We start from the raw sequence: 19,553 nt of genomic DNA, 5'->3' as shown, positions 1-19,553 counted from the left end.
ATTCTTTGGTAGTAATATTCTATATAGTAAATTCTGGGCATGCACGTTGGTTATTAATTGACGTCTATCTGGTTTTTTTTGTTTGTTTGTTGTTGTTTTTTTTGGAGGGGTGGGGGGTCCTCAACAAGCTTAAAACTGAAAGTCATTTAATATTGTCCTAATGAGAAGCCAATGTCAGCATCTCACTTTTAGACAGTAAATATAAAGATCTGATATCCAGAGTAAGGCCATGCAGGAATTATTAATTATTCAGTGAGCTTCCAGTTGACTTGGCATATAAATACATAAATGCTACGTAAAATCTGGGTGGTGTTACCCTCAAACATATTAATAAACGATCAGAGTTTTTAATATTAATTTAGTATCGTAGATCCCTGATGTTCTGCTTGTTTTTCATCACCAGGGTGAGGTGGTGGACATCCAGTATGGCAGTGTCGATGACCTAAGAAGAGCCAAAGAGACCCTGAACCTCACCAACCAGATTGCTGTTGTCAAACTTGGCAAAATACCTTTACTATACAAGGTAAGATAGAAAGCTCCACAAAGTAATGCTCACTATACTGTGCCAATAAAGGTATCAAATGATATGGTCTGAAATGGTAATCCTGCAGCAGGAGAAATGAAATGTTTTGATCTTTAAAAAAATTCCAAGGTATGACTCAAAAATGATTTTCTTGTAATATCAGAGCTTCAAAACAGAGTGTCCTAAATGAAGTACCTTTAACTTGCATGGAAAAGTAGCACACTGCCTTCTGAATCTAAGTGCAGCTTGTTGTACAGGGATTTTATACTCAATAGCACCTAGTCCACGTGGGTTGTCATACATGACTAATTCTTCTGTTTGCCATTACCATACCTAACTTTTTTATCTGCACCTCCTTAGCACAGTGACATCTCAATCCATTTGCTTCATGAGCAGTAACATTAGCAATACATTGATTTATTAGGGTTGTTTCTCCTTGGATGTCTGCCACATTCTCCTCAAAGCAGTTTTCCCATCAATAAGAAGATGACAGGGAAAATATATGTTCCAATCCAGTTAATTAAAACATAAACACATACTAACATGTTAATTACCCTGCTCATTAATATTGTTTCACTTTTCATTAAATCAAAATGAATTCTGTTGAAAAAAATGAAGGCAGCCTCTACAAGGACATAATCAGCAATGAAATTTAAAGTTAATGTAAATGTACTGGATCCATGCATTGCATTGATTACAGCGATACATAAATGCCAACCTTGACACTACATTGTGTAATGATTAGAATTAATTATGATCTGATAACATGAACTTGCAATACAGATCACTTAGTCACCATATTCATTGTTTTGATTCAGCGGCCAGAAGTCAGTGAATAACAAAACTCTTTGTGCATGCGTTGTGCATTAAACCAATCTAATCTGAACGAGATCATTAGGTTGGGTTAACAACATGAATATATTTTAATAAAAGGGAACTATTGAATTTTATTTAAATTACAGGTGTCAAAATTCTGCAGAAAATTGTGTGGATGTATTTGGGGGAATAATGCTTTTACTTTGAGTAAGGTAAAAGATCAAATTTGATGCTTAACTCAGTTTGGACAAAAATATATCTGTGCTTGTACATTTGTGCTTCAACATTTCCAGGAGTTAGATTTTTTTAAGCATTGTACTTTTAACATTCTGGAAAGCCAATGTGGTAAGACGTTTTTGTAAAGATGATCATTATCTATTTAGAGTCACTCACAGACTTGCATAACCTCAGACAGAATATACTTTTTCTCATTGTTATTCTGCTATAACTGAAGGAATACTTCTGTGCTTAATTCCTTTGTTTCAGACATTACACAACTTTTTTATGTTAAGCTATTGATAAATGACAGCCTAATGAGGTATAACAGGAGTAAATGGAAGTTAGCAAGGGAAGGAGAGGAAATGTTTAAAGTCGGGTCACTGTGCTTCATCTTGCATTGGCTTGGTTAGACTTCTAAAAATCCATTAACTGAAACAGCTGTCACATGGGACCCCTTCAAGCAACAGGCTGCTGACCCATTTTTTCCTCTTCACCCATAGTTTGTGACAAATATGAGCATGTGTGTTTCATAATGTCTCTATGTACCAGTGGCTGAGAGAAATGATCACTCCTTACGTAGAAGTAGGGAAGGATGATTGATGAGAATTGTACTCTCACTAATGAGTGTGTGATGGTGACTGCAGGGCCTAATGTTACACATGCAGCTTCAGTCAAATTTGACACACACACACTGATGTGCTTATCAGTGTGTTTTAACTTATTTGGCTCCATTAACAGCAGCTAATTTTGGAAAGACATTGCTAATTGCATTATGGTCTTATTTCAGTATATTTTCCTACTGTTGCGTATTTATTCCTAAAATCTTTGATACCCAGTTATCATAAATTTGAGTTGAGTAAACATTTTTCAGCTTGTGTTCTTCTGATTTTGGTTTTCCACAATTTTTTCTGCTTTTATCATGGACTACAAACTGTGTGTATGTGTGCTGTACATGTGTTTTTGTGTGTGTGGGCATGTTTTGTAAGTGAATGGTCTTAGGAACAGTCACAGAACACATGCATAATTGAGAAACGAAAAGAACCATTAATTTGCATGACTTTCGTGTGTATAAAAAATACGTGTATTAAGGGATTTTCATTAAAAGAGGTTGATTTTTGAGTTTGTGTGTGTCTGTGTGTCCCTGAGTCCATGCCTGTGTTGTGTCCCTGTTTTCCAGTGAAGGACAGAGTTGTGATGAGAGTAGAGTGACCGTGGTTGGTGTCACATATTCAATAAAATAGTCATCTACGCTCATAAAAAACAAGGACACTACATCTTCCATGGACAACCATAAAATACTGTGCTACACAGTGGCAGCTGCAGCACACTTCATCTCTCTCAGAAACACTTCTGCATTATTATCAGTGAGGGTGACTACATAAACACAAGTGTAACCTTTGATCAACATGAAAATCAGAAACCCCCTCTCACTGTGTTAATTTTGCTCATATAATAAGAAATAAACTTCAAAAAAATTATTAAGAAATCATATCAAAAATCTTTTGGTGTATTGTTTTATTAGATCTAAATTTTGAGTTGTGACTAGTCTATACACTGATAAAGGAAGGAGATGAAGTACACCAAAACCATGTCAAAACAGCGTGCTTTACCATGATTTCACCCACAGTAATGTTTAATTCTCAATCTTGCTGAATTAATGCTTAATGTTCTGACTTATCACCATCTACTGCATGATAGTGAAGTAAATATTTACTTGAGACAGTGTTTATGAATAAAATAACTATAACGTTTACATGTCTTGTCTTAACAGTGATGGTATACACAGATATTTGCTATTTCTGTTTTCATCATTGAATCTTTGTGTTTGTCTAGCTATCCCTGCTGTCTGAGTTGGGTTTTGGAGGTGTTCTTCTTTACATTGACCCCTGTGATGGTCCCCCCAGTCGCCACACTTGGCATCAAGCCTTTAGAGTCACTTTAAACCCTGGAGGAAATCCTGCAATTGGTAAGTGAGCAATTTGTGTTTTTCATGTATATTTTTTTTTCCGAAAGTTAATTCAGTTTGAGCTTATTTTTATAGAACTACTTCACAACAACGGTAAAGGCATTTTATTTTCTAAGGTAAAAAAACAACAAAAAACAGGTTTAATTTTCTGTCAAAGATATTTCAAAATACAAACAAACAACTTTAGTAAAAAGTAATGCATTTCTCCAAATTAATCAAATGTAATTTGCTGAACAGTCTGACAATAACTGTCAGCTTGTTATGAAAGGGAGCTTTTTACCACTTAAAACACATATTCCTGCTATTCTTATCTAGCTAGATACTGATGATAAGTACACAAACTGCAAGCTTACGACATCTGCCTGCATGACCCCTCTGATGGGAAAGCAAAGAGAATGAGGGCATGTCATGGGGTGACATTATGTTCAGATTTACTGAGTATTTCAAAGTCATAGTCTGTGAGCAAAGCCAAGCTACAGCATGGAACAAATAAACCTGCTTAGCATTATTGTGTTAAAACCTACAAATTATATTTATTCAAAAAAACAACAAAAAAAAAAAACAACAATGACAACACATGGTTCAGTTAAAGCCCTGCCTTTAAGTAAAGCTCAGTTCAATAACACTTCTCTCTGGATACTGGTCAGTGCTTGAAAATTACCTTGATCTCTGGCAGAGGATTTAATATCTTTTCGACTCTATTCTACTGTATTTAAATCACTCTCCCCAGATGAATGACCTCTCTGACACTGTCTTGTCCCTACTTCCTGTTTTTCTGCCCGGTCTGGTCAATAGGGATATGTCATTACTGCTGAAGTATCTTTAGTCCTTGTAAGAGTCCCAGCACCACAGTGGCAAGACCCACTAGAGCCCCACCAGATGTCTGGGCTGCTGTGTGAGCATGTGTAAGAGTGTATATGTGAACGGGTGTGTTGAGCTGTATATAAGTGGAAGAGAGAGAGACAGATGCTGGCTGTCTGATCTCTCACCAATCGCAATGCTCTCAGGTCCCTTGTGCTAATGCAGCTCAGAAGAACAGAGGATGTGAAAGGACACCTCATTACTCATATAAACCATACTTTATTCAACTGCAAGAGTCTGCCAAGATTAATCTCTGTGTAATTAATGAAATTAATAATAATTTCATTAATTAAGTGAAATTAATAATAAGAAGTGTCATGTGAACATGTTACAACCACGATTTAAATATAAATTTAAGTACATTAATATGCTGATGTCTTCTTAATGTGTGATACTTTTTATTGTCACCGATTCTCAGCAGCGGTCATTTGTTTCCATTATGGGATTTGAAAGTTCATGATAGTACAATTGGAAAAAAAACCTGAACAAGTGTGGTTTGTTTGGGTGGGTTCACAGGGGGAAAAGCCCTTTATGTCTAAAAAGAAGAGTGCAGATGGCTCCGCTTTACCTAGGTGTGTCTGAACAAACCACAAGTGTCATGATTCGTTGTGTGGCAGGCAGGAGAAGGACCCAAGATGCAGACTCACAGACACGGGGATAAACTTAAAGATCACAGTTTTTGTACTGTTGCACCCAATGTGACCCAGTGTCCTATATTGAGATTCACAGCCAGCTAAACTCTCTCTTGCATCACTTCCTCCAAGGAACAGGCACGTGTTGTATTTGGACAGGATTTAATGCAAAAAAGTGTGAAACTGAAATGATACAGAATACAGAAATGTGACATAAACATTAGCTTGGGTTGAACTTAAGTGGACATATAAAACACATCAAAAGTTTCCAAATCACTTCAATAATGTCATATACCCTCTCTTAAAGGTAAACACAATTAAGAAACGTACTCATATTGCCACTCAAAGGGATTTAACGGAGTGGATGGCTTTGGATCGGAGGAAAACACACCATGTCTTGCTTCACTCATGAGCAAACACTTCCTATCACACTTCTTTTAGTGACTAATTGGCTCAACATAGCAAACTGTGCAAACCTGCGCCCCCTATAGGCCTGGAGAAATAACATACAAACAGTTCCAGTACACTCCCCGCCTGGCATTATTTTAAGATTGCCACTAGACCCTATTTACACATGAGACCAATCTCTCAGAAGAAGGATACAGTCCGAAATGGGTCTACAGAATGTCTTTGCAATCTTGTCGCGTGTCACCTTCACTTCCATCTTTCTGACAACTCCATCTCTGCTTGGAAGTGTCTTCACGATGACACCCATAGGCCACTCATTTCTTTTTAGTTGCTTGTCCTTCAGAAGAACAACGTCTCCTTCCTTCAAGTTTGGTTTGCTGCGCTGCCATTTCTGACGACCTTGGAGCATGTGGAGGTACTCCCTCTGCCACCTGGCCCAGAATGTGTCGGCAAGGGCTTGAACTCTCTTCCACTGCCGTGTATATATGTCGGCCTTGGTGAATTCCCCAGGTGGAGTTGGAATCGGATCGAACTTCTGGGTGAGCAGAGCTGAGGGGGTCAGGATTAAGGGAGCGTCTGGATCCGAGGAAACGGGTACAAGTGGCCTTGCGTTGATAATAGCCGTGACTTCCGCCATTAACGTTGTCAGGACCTCGTGAGTTAGAGTAGGGTTTCCTGTTTGTAGGAGCATTGAGTCCAGGATGCGTCGTGAGATGCCTATCATACGCTCCCAGGCACCACCCATGTGAGATGAGTGAGGAGCATTAAACACCCAGGAACACCTCTGCTTGCGTAGGTAGTCATCCACACTTGTATCACCAGGTTTTGGGGAATGCAACTTTAGGTCCTTGGAGGCACCAATGAAATTGGTTCCGCAATCTAACCTCAACTGTTTGGCAGGGCCTCTGATCGCAAAGAACCTGTGAAGAGCATTGATGAAACTGGAAGAGCTGAGAGTTTCAATCACTTCAATATGAACAGCCCGTGTAGACATGCAAGTGAACAAGACTGCCCATCTCTTACTGTTTGCATGACCCCCTTTGGTGCGGCGTGTTGAAACCTCCCACGGTCCAAATACATCGAGGCCAACATAAGAGAATGGGGGGTCCGTCTGAAGGCGTTCGGCAGGTAAGTTAGACATGATTTGCTGCTCTGTTCTACCTTGAAGCTTTCTGTAGGTGACACATTTGTGGATTACACTGCTGATAGACCTCTTAGAACCAACTACCCATAAGCCACTTGCTCTCACAGCCCCCTCAGTGAAGTGTCTTCCTTGGTGCTGGGTGGCTTCATGGTGATGTCGAATGAGTAGTGTTGCAATGTGATGCTTCCCTGGTATCAGAAGAGGGTTAGCCTGATGACTCGGCAAGCCAGACTCTGCAAGTCGACCTCCTACTCGCAATAAGTTTTTGCCATCGACGATGGGATGAAGTTTGTGAAGAGCACTGTTGCGAGGTAAGTCTCGTTTCGCCATGATGCATTTTATTTCTTCTGCATAGGCTTCACGCTGGACACACCTGATGATTGTGTGCTCTGCTTCATATAACGCTTCATCTGTGAGACTAGCCTTACAAAGATGCCAGCCGCTACAGGCACCACCATCTTTAGACTTGAAACTGTGGGAGATGTGGCGAAGGTAGGCCACCGCTTGGACAAGGGAAGTCCATTTTGAGAATCTTTCAAAGCGTGATGAACCCAAGGCACCTGAGCAGTTGTGGTCACAAGCACATTGACGTTACGTCGAATTTCAATGTCCGACTCTGGATCGACGAGTTCAAATGGACCCTTTTCTGGGGAGAGAGTCTCGTGATTGAGAAGAAATGCTGGGCCGCACAACCATGAAGTACCAGAGAGTTTGTCTGCTGGTACAGACCGAGAGCCATGATCGGCAGGATTGTGTTCTGATGGGACGTATCTCCATTGATCTGGTAGGGAAGACTGCTTGATTCTCTGTACACGATTGTTCACATATACATAGAATCTTCTGTTTTGATTGTTAATGTATCCTAACACCACTTTACTGTCAGTGTAGAATGTTGTCTTGTCAATCTTTACGTTTAGTTCTACTGTGAGAAGCTCTGACATCTCCACAGCAAGCACTGCAGCGCACAGCTCTAATCGAGGAATGGTCGGTTCTGGTACAGGAGCTAGTTTGGCCTTACCCATAACGAATCCGACCTCACTGTGCCTATCTTCATGTGTGACCTTCAGGTAAGCTACCGCAGCGATGGCTTTCACTGAAGCGTCTGAGAAAACACAAAGTTCGATGAATGTGGCCTGTGAGATGGAGAACGTGACGTAGGGGCGGGGAATGTGCAGGTTTGTGAGACTTCGTAGCGAGTCATGCCACCTTCTCCAGCCGTCGTACATGTCTTGGGGTAAGGAACTGTCCCACTCAAGGTTGCCGCTGGAGAGCTCTCTGAGAAGAAGTCTGCCTTTGATGGTTACAGGTGCAAGCAAACCAAGAGGGTCAAACAAGCTGTTCACTGTTGAGAGTGAACAGCGAGTGAAGGGTTTTTGCTCTTGTGGAACGTGGAATGTGAACGTGTCTGTTGTGGGGTTCCAACTTACCCCCAAGCTGCGCTGGACTGGAAGCTCATCTGTTGTTAAATCGAGATCTTTGATATCTTTGGCCCTATCCTCAGGGGGGAATGCACTCACCACTTCCACTTTATTGGAAGCAATCTTGTGGAGACGTAGATTTGAGAGGGCAAGCATTTTCTGAGTTCTCTGTAGGACATCAACAGCCTCAGCTGCAGTTGGGAAAGACTTTAATGCATCATCGACATAGAAGTTGTGCTCTACGAAGTCTCGGGCATCAGTTCCATACTCGCTTTCTGCTTCCCTTGCTGCCAGTCTCAGCCCGTAAATTGCCACTGCAGGGGAAGGACTGTTACCAAAGACATGCACCCTCATTCTGTAGTCTACTACGTCTTTGCCAAGGTCGTTGTCTTTGTACCAAAGAAAGCGAAGGTAGTCTCTGTGGTCTTCTTGGACCACAAAGCAGTAGAACATTTGTTCAATGTCAGCTGTGACTGCGACTGGCTCTTTCCTGAAGCGAAGCAGCACACCCAAAAGTGTGTTGTTCAGGTCCGGGCCAGAAAGCAGCACCTCATTGAGGCACACTCCATCAAACTGTGCACTCGAATCAAACACAACGCGTATCTTCCCTGGCTTTTGGGGATGGTACACACCAAAAATGGGGAGATACCAGTTCTCTTTGTCTCTATTGGGAGGTGGTGCGAGCTCTGCATGTTGGTTATCTAGCATTTTCTGCATGAATTCCACAAAATGTGTTTTCATTTCTGGTTTCTTGTCGAGCGTACGTCGTAACGACATCAGCCGTTGGTAGGCGTAGGACCGGTTATCCGGGAGTTTGCGTCTGGGGGTTCGGAACGGGAGTGGTGCAACCCAGCTGTTTGTATTGTCCTTGAAGAAGCCTGCCATCTTTTTCAAAAAGATTACATCTTCAGCTGAATGAGCAAGGTGGTTGTCGTTGCTGGTGTGACAAAACACAGAGTCTCCCAAATTCTCAGCCGTGGGCTTTTGGTGTGAGAGAGCAGATGGCGGTTGACTGGAGATGGCTTTGGTTTGGCTCAGACTGAAGTCCTCCTTTACACTAAGGTGACTGTCGCAGGGAGTGAGATAGCTTGGGCGCCCATTGTCCAATACATAGGTTTTCAGAACATTCACTTTACTTGGCTTGTGGGCATTACCAAGACACACATCGCCAATGATAACCCAGCCCAGGTCAAGCTTCTGTGCAAATGGGTCATTATCTCTGCCATTGATTTGCTCCCTCACTTTGTGAACTCTCAGAAGGTTGCGTCCTATCAGCAACAGAATGTCTGCACTTGGGTCGAGAGGCGGTATTTGAGCAGCTATTGCTTTCAGGTGTGGGTGGTGTAAAGCAGCTTCTGCAGTTGGCACCTCTTCCCTGTTGTTGGGGATGGCATTGCACTCAATGAGCGCGGGGAGAGGGAAACTCATTTTTCCATCTAATGACTCAACCATGTAGCCACATGCTCTTCTACCAGTCGTGTGTGTTACACCACTACAAGTTTTCAGCATGTATGGTTCAGGTGTGGTTTGTATGTTAAATATGTCAAAAAACTCTGTCTTTGCAAGTGACTGGTTACTTTGATCGTCAATTATTGCATACATCCTTCTGGCGTTGTCTCGCTGACCCTTGGGATAGACTTGCACTAAGCAAACTATAGAACAGGATCTCCCTGTGATTTTATTTCCACATACCTCTGTGCATGTGGCAGTAACATCCGGGTCTTGTGGATTTGCTTGCTCCCCGCCGTGCACTTCAGGAGATGAAGGAGGTCTGAGCATTTGCAGTGTTGGGGCAGGATGAAGAGCTGCCAGGTGTTTCTCACTATTGCACTCTTCACACTTAATCATGACTGTACAGTCTTTGGCTTGGTGGCCGGTGGAAGCAAGGCAGCGGTAACAAATGCTATTGTCTCTGAGGAACCTCTTCCTCTGCTCAAGCAGCATAGCTCTAAAGCCCCTGCATCTTTTGAGTGGGTGGGGTTTGTGATGTATGGGGCACTGTTTTTCAATGTCTTCGTCTGCTTTTTTTACCTTTGATCCCTCTGATGATATGTCCATCTTGTGCACTGTAACCGATGACCTTTGGTTGTGGTTACTTAAATGGTTTTTCTTTTCTGTAGCTGGACATGTGGTTGGCATAGGAAAGAGTCGTGTTGAAAGGTGTGGTAAAGCTTGGATCATTCCTTGCTTTTGCTTGACGTTTCACAAATTCGACAAAGAATGAGAATGGTGGGAAGCTAACATTGTGGTCTTCTTTAAACTTTGACCCTACCATTGTCCACTTCTCTTGAAGATGGAAGGGCAGCTTCTCCACAATTGGATGTACTCCCCTAGCTGTGTCGAGGTAACTTAAACCAGGCAAATAACCATCTAGCTTTGCAGCTTGGAGTTCACACAGCAGATCTGATAGGTCGCGAAGCTTGTGTGGTTCTTTACTGGAGAGCTTTGGAAAGTCTCGTATTCGGGCAAACAGGGAGTTTTCTATTGCTTCTGGTGAGCCGTAACATTCCTCTAGTCTCAACCATATCATGTTCAGACCGGCAGGTGGATGCTTTATGTTGACTGCTTTTAATCTCTTGGCGTGTTCAGAAGACTCTGGGCCTAACCACTTAATGAGTAGGTTGATTTCTTCAGTGGCTGTTAGACCAAGGTCCCTAACAGTGCTCTGGAATGTGGCTTTCCAACTAAGGTAATTTTCTGGCTTGTCGTCAAATTTAGACAGCCCTCCAGTTATTAGCTGACTCTTGGCTAAGAATCTGGCGAGGTCGCTTGCTATGGTGTCTGCATTATCATTTGAGCTTAATCCGTGCTGCAGTTGTAATGCATCGTGGAGAGTCTGTGGACTTACATCTCTTTGTAGTCGTCTCTCTGCCCCATCTTGTGGCATGAATGAGTACTGCACTGGCTCTTGTTTGGGACAAAGAGGTGTGTACATTACTGGTTGTTTGGATTGTTCATTCTGATATTTACTGTCATCATGGTGAGATGTAATGTCTGGAACCAGGTCAGTGTGGCTGTGTTTATTTATGTATTCACTCACTTTTTGCTCTGGGGTTACTTGTAGGGGTGACAATGGCCACTCTTCCCCTGATTCAGCTTTGTCAAATTGAGCTGCTGCTGACTCCATTACCTCTGCTTTAGCCAAGGCTGCATCTGCTTCCTTTTGGAGGTTGATTACATCCAGAGTTGCTTCTAGACGGGCCTTTTCTACTTTAATGTTCATCTCCTTCTCAGCGTAAGCTAATCTGGCTTTTGCTGCTTGAGCTTCTGCTTGTGCCCGCGCTGCTGCCATACTGGCTCGGGTTGATGCTGACGACCTGCTTGAACATGCTGCAGATGATCTAACAGTCAGTTTTCCTGAAGACTTTGAGGACCTTCTTGAGCGAGTGGACCTTGCTTCCTCGTCGTTTTGACCTTCAGCCTCTGATTTCTCCATGTTAGAGTAGAACTGTCACTCGACGTCCCTCGCAGAGCGCTATGATTTCACTGTACTGTTGCACCCAATGTGACCCAGTGTCCTATATTGAGATTCACAGCCAGCTAAACTCTCTCTTGCATCACTTCCTCCAAGGAACAGGCACGTGTTGTATTTGGACAGGATTTAATGCAAAAAAGTGTGAAACTGAAATGATACAGAATACAGAAATGTCACATAAACATTAGCTTGGGTTGAACTTAAGTGGACATATAAAACACATCAAAAGTTTCCAAATCACTTCAATAATGTCATATACCCTCTCTTAAAGGTAAACACAATTAAGAAACTTACTCATATTGCCACTCAAAGGGATTTAACGGAGTGGATGGCTTTGGATCGGAGGAAAACACACCATGTCTTGCTTCACTTATGAGCAAACACTTCCTATCACACTTCTTTTAGTGACTAATTGGCTCAACATAGCAAACTGTGCAAACCTGCGCCCCCTATAGGCCTGGAGAAATAACATACAAACAGTTCCAGTACAGTTTTAATGCTGGCTTAAAGGTGAAACACAAAACAGTACTGAACTAAACTGGAAAAACTAAACATGAGATGTACCAGGAACCACGGGGAGAATAACACACAACATGAGGGAGAACGCGACGCCGAACAGAGGAAGACGCAGACAGAAATAGAGGGTTAACGAGGAAAGTGGGAACACACGGGGAACACAGCTGACACAGATAACCATAACGAGACAGGGCGGGGTGAATATAACACTGACGGGAGACGGGCAGAGTCCAACAGGAAGTACACAGAGGTTCAGACAGGAGGAGAGAGCACGGGGAGAACACAGACATAACAGGCTGGGGAAAACATGGAATAAAACACGAAAGGGGACAAGGGCTCATGAATACATAGAGGGGCACACAGGGGGTGAGAGTCACAAAGGGAAAGCACACAGGGAACAACATAACAGGGCAACTCAGGAAACAGAACCTAAACAGGGAACTGAATACAAAAATACAAGAGAACTAAGAATACTGGGCCAACACGGCCCAGGACCATGACATCACCCCCCCCCACAAGGGCTGGCTCCAGACAGCCCAAACACAGGAAAACAAAAACCAAACAGAAAACGACCCAGGGCGGGCGGCGGGGGCCCAGGACGGAGGGCTCGGAACAAAAAACAAAAACGAACAACAGAAAACACAGGAGCACAAGACCATAGTTCAAATAAAGTTCAGGGGGCCGACCCAGAGCCCACCGGCACAAAAGTTCACGGGTCACACGGTCGGGGGGCCGACCGGGCGGGTGGCACAGGTGACAGAGCTGGTCCGGAGCCCGGCCGAGCGGAAGGCAATGGCGGCGACGAAGGAGACGACTGAGCAGTTCAGGGGGCCGGCCGCGCGGAAGGCAGCGGCGGTGGCGAAGGAGACGACGGAGCAGTTCGGGGGGCCGGCCGCACGGAAGGCAGCGGCGGCTCTCCAGTGTCAGGCGTACTGGCCGAGGCCCGGTGGGCACAGGACCAGTCGAGGCGGGAGACTCTGAGGCTGGGCCAGACGAGGACGAAGACTCTGAGGCTGGGCCAGACGAGGACGAAGACTCTGAGGCCGCTGAGGCTGAGGCTGGGCCAGACGAGGACGAAGACTCTGAGGCCGCTGAGGCTGAGGCTGGGCCAGACGGAGCTGCAGAGGCTGATGGAGGCTGAACGGGCCCCTCGGACCCTCCAGCGGAGACAGGAGGCTGAACGGGCCCCTCGGACCCTCCAGCGGAGACAGGAGGCTGAACGGGCCCCTCGGACCCTCCAGCTGACGTGACGCGAAGCGGTGGCGTCGCCGCAGGGTGCCGGATAGGCACACCTGGGAGTCCAACAGCAGACGCAGGACAAACAGTTATGAAGGCCCCTGGCCGGACTAGGAGCTGAGGAAACACAGGCTGCTGAGGCACAAACCCAGAGAGAGAGAGAGCAGGTAAAAAACAGTCTATAGGGCTTAACATCTTAACACAAGAAACCATGAAGTGGACAGTGGTAGGGACCACCAGTTCTGAGCCAGCAATCATTAGGTTCCCAAAGTCCGCACCAGTCCAAAGTGGCTCAGAGGTTACTAGCCCAGTCTGTGTAGTCCTAGGAGAGGTCAACATAAGCTGGTTGGACTCAACCGGTGGTAGTGTGCGGCTCAGAGGAGCTGGTTCGACCATACGGAAAACAAGAACCACCACTCGATCCACAAAAACAAAGCTTAGATCATTAGGAGCTGACTCCTGGAAAAACAGTAAATGCACAGACATGGACCTAACCAATGGCACCGTGGTAGCATGACTGTGGTGTGTTGGATGGATGTGTTTGTTGGAACCCGTACCCGCAGTGATCTGTGGCTTCAGAGTGCTAACCCTATTGAGTGGAGAGACAGATACAGGTGAAACGGTACGTGAACCATTAACTGAAGCAGGTGACACTTCAGGCTGAGAGAGGGTGGTTACGACATTGTCCGGGGCCAAAACCCTATCTAGTGACGAGTTCATAGAGGCAGGAGAAAATGGTGTCACATAAAGCCTGACCCCAGCTTCCATCTCCTGAGTGGTGGTTATGGTGCTGGAGCAAAACAGTTCAGAACCACCTGGTTTATTACCTATGGGGAGACAGGAGACGTGTTGTGACATTACAGTGTCCTGGTCACCATGATCTGCTGTTATGTGTGCATCTTGGTAACATGCTAGGGATTCATGACCAGTGTTCACAGTCTCTGGTTCGTGAAAAGCAAGTGTAGCTGGGCACACCGGAGCACTAGCTATGCTTTTGTTGCCTTCATTCAGTGACCCATGGAGGAGCAGGGCCGGCTCAGGAGGGAAGAGAGAAACCACAGGCAACTCAGATTTAGTTGGAACTGCAGACACGGAAAGAGACACCAAAGGAAACACCTCCCTACCATTATTAAAACCAAAGGCAGTGGGAAACCTTGTCAGTCTGTGAATCGAGTCTGTGGTCCCTGCCGGGTTGAGTGAAGCGGGAGCAGAACTGTCTCTGGCCTGCGGCTCGGTGAATGGCTCATTGCTAGCCACCTCACCGGCTAAGTCCGTAGCCTCCTCACATGCCTTCCGCTCAGAGGTAACTTGGAGCGACTGGACAGTTTCACTCACCTCCGAGCGTCGGGCGATGCGGTGGCGACGCGAACGCCGTTTTCTTTTGGCCGTGGGCCCCGTAGACGTGGGAGAAGGAGGCTCCTGAGGCGTCGCAGCGGCTGAGGAGGCGGTAGTAAGCGGAGTGGCAGGCGGGAGTCCCAGGCAACTCCGGGGGCCCCCAAGGGCTAGCCGTGTCCCGCGGAAAACCTCATCGTAGGGGGGAGCGAGCCATGGCTCCTCTCGTAGCTCTTCCTCCAGTTGCGCGCATACGGCGCGCTGCCGCTCCTCGAGGTCGGAATCCGCGCCCCCCACAGCCACCTCGTGTTGCTCAGTGGAGGGCAGAACGGGCCGTGGCGGTGCGCGACAACGGCGGGAACGCCGTTTCCTCTTAGGGGCGGCCGTGGGCTCAGCCTGGCCTTCCGTGGCGACCGGCTCCTCACCCTCAGACCACATCCGTGCCAGGCAGGAAGCAGGAGACGAGTAGCCCGATCGCGGCGGCGAGGGTGGGTGGTCGGTCTGTGGTGGGACAGCTGACGAGAGCTCCTCCTCAGTGATAAGCCAGGGCTTCCAACGGAGCTCGTCCTCCCGATACGCCCGTAACACCTGCTGCCGCTCCTCTTCACCGAAGTCGCTGGCCTCTGGCATCTCCGTGCGCCACGTAGTGTAGACAGGCGGTGGCGAAGATGTAGAAGCCGATGAGAAGCGAACAGGCGGCGTAACGGTGGTGAGCCCCATGGTCCCGATCCTGACCGTTTCCGGTTCTTTCTGGGACAGCTGCCCCGGGCGGATGCCCACAGCGGACACAAGAAAGTCCCGGATGTGGGGGCACAGCGCGCCGAATAGCCACGGGAGCCCGGACACCATCCACTGAAGACGGACGGCTACGGTCTCCCGGTATTCGCCTCTAGGCAGCGTCGCCCATTCCTCACAGTGGTATTCCACCGTGGAGACCAAGTCTTCCTGGAGGTCCGCGGAGGGGTTGTGAGCTGCTGGGTCCAGTTCGGGGTCGCGTTCTTCTGTCATGATTCGTTGTGTGGCAGGCAGGAGAAGGACCCAAGATGCAGACTCACAGACACGGGGATAAACTTAAAGATCACAGTTTTAATGCTGGCTTAAAGGTGAAACACAAAACAGTACTGAACTAAACTGGAAAAACTAAACATGAGATGTACCAGGAACCACGGGGAGAATAACACACAACATGAGGGAGAACGCGACGCCGAACAGAGGAAGATGCAGACAGAAATAGAGGGTTAACGAGGAAAGTGGGAACACACGGGGAACACAGCTGACACAGATAACCATAACGAGACAGGGCGGGGTGAATATAACACTGACGGGAGACGGGCAGAGTCCAACAGGAAGTACACAGAGGTTCAGACAGGAGGAGAGAGCACGGGGAGAACACAGACATAACAGGCTGGGGAAAACATGGAATAAAACACGAAAGGGGACAAGGGCTCATGAATACATAGAGGGGCACACAGGGGGTGAGAGTCACAAAGGGAAAGCACACAGGGAACAACATAACAGGGCAACTCAGGAAACAGAACCTAAACAGGGAACTGAATACAAAAATACAAGAGAACTAAGAATACTGGGCCAACACGGCCCAGGACCATGACAACAAGACTTCTGAAGCAAAGTCCTTTGGGAAGATAAGACCAAAGTAGAGATGTCTGACCATAATAGTGCCATGTTTGGAAAAAAGAAAAAGAATAAAGGTCTCAACCCAATTTAAATTATGTGTCAGGACATAGTGCCCTCCAAAATGAGAGAGACGATAACTTCAAGTTATTTCAACTAAAAGTGGTTCTATAACCTGCTGAATAAGTGGGTCTGCTTAGTATTGGAAACTTCAAATTGCTGCATAATGACAAAATTGGCACTGATACTCAAATAAGCTGCACTTTTACTTTCACTATTCGTTTTTGTTTGCTACCATCTGTCAGTGCCTTTGTTTTCCTCTGTAGAATGGAGGCTAGCGGAACAACTGGAGTCTTAACAACACTTTTATTTGGAAAGTGTCAAATTGTTGGAGATTATTAAAAAATGGTCAAGATATTTTTTTTTTGCCATTTTAACTACATGCAAACCATTTATTACATTTTTTTGCATATGAAATGGTGTTCTACATCATGAAAAATATCATTACGAATGTGCTTTTGCCATACAAGCAGTATGAGAAGATATTATGCCCTTCAATTTTGTAATTGTAGTTGGTCTAAAATCTGCATAAAACCTTCCATGCTTGCTGCTCACAATCAGCTGCCTTTCTTTAGTTTTAAATGAATCTTCATGAGGTCAAGATGAAAATTGGATCCACTAGTGCAATAAAGTAACCACCATTATTCCATAAAAAACATCCATTTCTGAAAGACATCTGTGTTAAAGTGCTCCATCTTCATTACAATATATTACATTTGTTTTTCAATGCCACAAAACTGTAGGGTTGTCTAAAAACATGTCTAACAAGCTTTGAATTTACTGTATCCTAAAGTAAGCATCACTGTGTCTCCTGGTGGTAAGGTGGAGAATGAGATGTAGAATACAACATAACGATAATAATAATACCCTGTATAATAATATCCTGAGGTTTCTAGTCATTTCAGGGTGGATCTATCTTTGTCACATGCCCCTATGCTAAGCACTTACAATTTACTGAAATGTAGGCCAGTTCCTTCCCCAAACAGAGGCATATTGTGCCGTTTTGTGAGACTTTTAAAAAGCTGTTGTGGTGCACCTGCTTAAGTTGAAACGCTTTTTTCTTTCCGGGCCCTTGGTGTTTTAAGAGCTTTAAAACACACTTGGTTCTCAGTGGTGTCAAAAGTAGCTCCCTTTTCAAATGGAAAAATAAGACACAAGAAGCTGTCAGTGGTGCTTCCCAGTGGAAATGCTGCCAGTGGAAGTGCCTTTTAGAGTAAATGTAATTCCACTGTTTGGAGGGCTCTGTATAATGTTACCCTAGACTTTCCCCCGCCTCCCAGTGTATTGTTTGGACTTTTTGTCTTCCTCACTCTCTACTCTCTCCTCCTCCTTTCTGAGCTTGTTAATTTGACTCTTCCTAGCAGCTTTGTATCACTGCTATATTGTCTGCTGAGACAGCTACAGCAAATCAAGCTGTGTGTACTCTAACACCAGCAGTCGTTCATTCACAGTTGTGGATATTTATATGCATTCACTGTGTACGTGTGGGTTGTTGAGTGTTGTGACCTTTGAGAAGAACTAATCATTTTATATGCATTAATTAAAAAAAATAGTAAGATGGTTTTAAAATGCTCACCCCTGCTAAGTTTCTTGTTTCGTATTTATTTATTTTCCTTCCATACATGTCTGTTAATGTCACATACTGTAGTACATGAGTGAAAAGAGAAACAAATCTAGTTGTATGCAGATTCCTGCAGAGCCCACAGTGTTTGCTTAGATATCATCAGCAGGTGTTCGCTGTCAGCTTTACTCCACATTGCTCCAGCATTCATCTAGTTTGATGTGCACCATGCTGCTGTAGCATTCATTTATTCTCTGAAGAGATGCCACAGCTTGGATTTTCTGGCTTGCCATATAACTGTCTTGACACTTGGTATAAAGTTGAACCAGTGCCAACACAAAAATCTGTTCTTATAGAGACACACTCAAATGACTGACTCAGAAAACATTGGCTGCAATGTTGTTTGTGTGGTGTATCAAAGCTTGATTACCTTGACTTTAATTTGTAAACCATAGTTGTAGAGTTTCACTTAGGCAGTTAATAAACAATATCGTTCGTGGAGCATCTTCTTACTATAATCATTGTAATGTATGCATGTATGTATGCATCCTATCTCATCTTCAACAAGTCATCTCAATGAAACTTTGCATGAGCGTCGTAGACATTAGGCAATTATAAACATCTGCATGCTTTTGAAATCAGGAAACAAAGCACTATGAATTACCATTTATGGCTACATTCCAACCAGGAACAGATAAAGATTAATTTAAAGTATTTTTAATGTGATCTATTCGGTAAAATGTAAGCATGTAAAAGGCTAAAATTTCATTTAAAGGAAAACATGAGCAGTATCCAACTCTTCCTGACATTACAACAGCATCTTAATATGCTTGGGTGAGCTACTGGAACAGGAAGTGGACAAGGTAAAATAATAGGGAAATGTTGGAAGGCTACTACAGATGTAATCCCAGTGGAAGAAGGTACATGAAGACGATTTGGGAGGTATGAAATTTCAGACATCCAGCATCTAGACTAACAGCAAAATAACTAGTAGCCCAGAGTTCCAACATCCGGAAGGAGCAACTGGTATCATAACTAGAGATTGACAAGGTACAACGCAAACGCTACGGCAAGGGGGAGACTTCTTTATACTTTTACTTCCTACATTTTTAAACTTTCTGCTCCTTACATTTTCAAAACAGGCTCTTTTGGGGGGAGTTTTTCTAAACACTCCCCCCAAAGAAAATCCTGTTCTTGTATTAATCACAAGGAGATGTTGCATAAAGAGACATGCGTGTGTTAAAAGTAGGACAGTGGTTTGTTTTGTTTTTTGGCACAATACCGGAACGACTGCAGGTGTCTGTAAGTTGCGGTTAGGGTACTCCGGCATCTAGCTAGCCCTACAGAAGAGGAGCGAACATAAGGGGAGTGACTTTTTTTAAGTGGCTGGTAATTTCAAATGCAACGTTTCTTTTAGCTCAACAAACATCAGCAAACACACAAACATCATAATCATCATAATTTATCATCATTATGACCAAAAATAGAATAGAATAGAATAGAATTCAACTTTATTGTCATTGCACATGCACAGGTACAGGGCAACGAAATGCAGTTTGCATCCATCCAGAAGTGCTTTAGTGATATAGATATATTACAATATATATTAGCAATAATATAGATATGTGAGTATATTACAGAAATGGGTCTATTATGGTATGTTATAATGTACACGGTATGAAGTATGTTGCGAATATTCTATAACTATAAGTATGTACAGGCTGTAGTGAGTACAAGCTATGTACAGGATATGA

General features: G+C 44.4%; 1 protein-coding gene and 1 long non-coding RNA gene across 5 annotated transcripts in view; one reads left to right on the top strand and one right to left on the bottom strand.

Annotated features, from left to right (window-relative positions):
- The window catches only part of naaladl2 (N-acetylated alpha-linked acidic dipeptidase like 2), a 568,261-nt gene that overhangs the window by 285,348 nt on the left and 263,360 nt on the right, over positions 1–19,553 (top strand). For all 4 annotated transcript variants that reach the window (XM_026159034.1, XM_026159033.1, XM_026159032.1 and 1 more), the window contains 2 exons: positions 404–523; positions 3,392–3,524. In XM_026159034.1, the coding sequence (XP_026014819.1) occupies positions 404–523; positions 3,392–3,524 (253 nt within the window). The remainder of the gene's footprint in view (positions 1–403; positions 524–3,391; positions 3,525–19,553) is intronic.
- On the bottom strand, positions 5,000–15,758 carry LOC113016303 (uncharacterized). The gene is made up of 3 exons (XR_003271210.1): positions 15,602–15,758; positions 6,310–6,314; positions 5,000–5,027 (listed from the first exon to the last, which is right to left on the bottom strand). It is a non-coding gene; the product is annotated as an uncharacterized LOC113016303 (long non-coding RNA).

Source organism: Astatotilapia calliptera, chromosome 23 (genome assembly GCF_900246225.1).
Source record: "Astatotilapia calliptera chromosome 23, fAstCal1.2, whole genome shotgun sequence".
Lineage (NCBI taxonomy): Eukaryota > Metazoa > Chordata > Actinopteri > Cichliformes > Cichlidae > Astatotilapia > Astatotilapia calliptera.
This window is presented reverse-complemented; position numbering and strand designations above follow the sequence as displayed.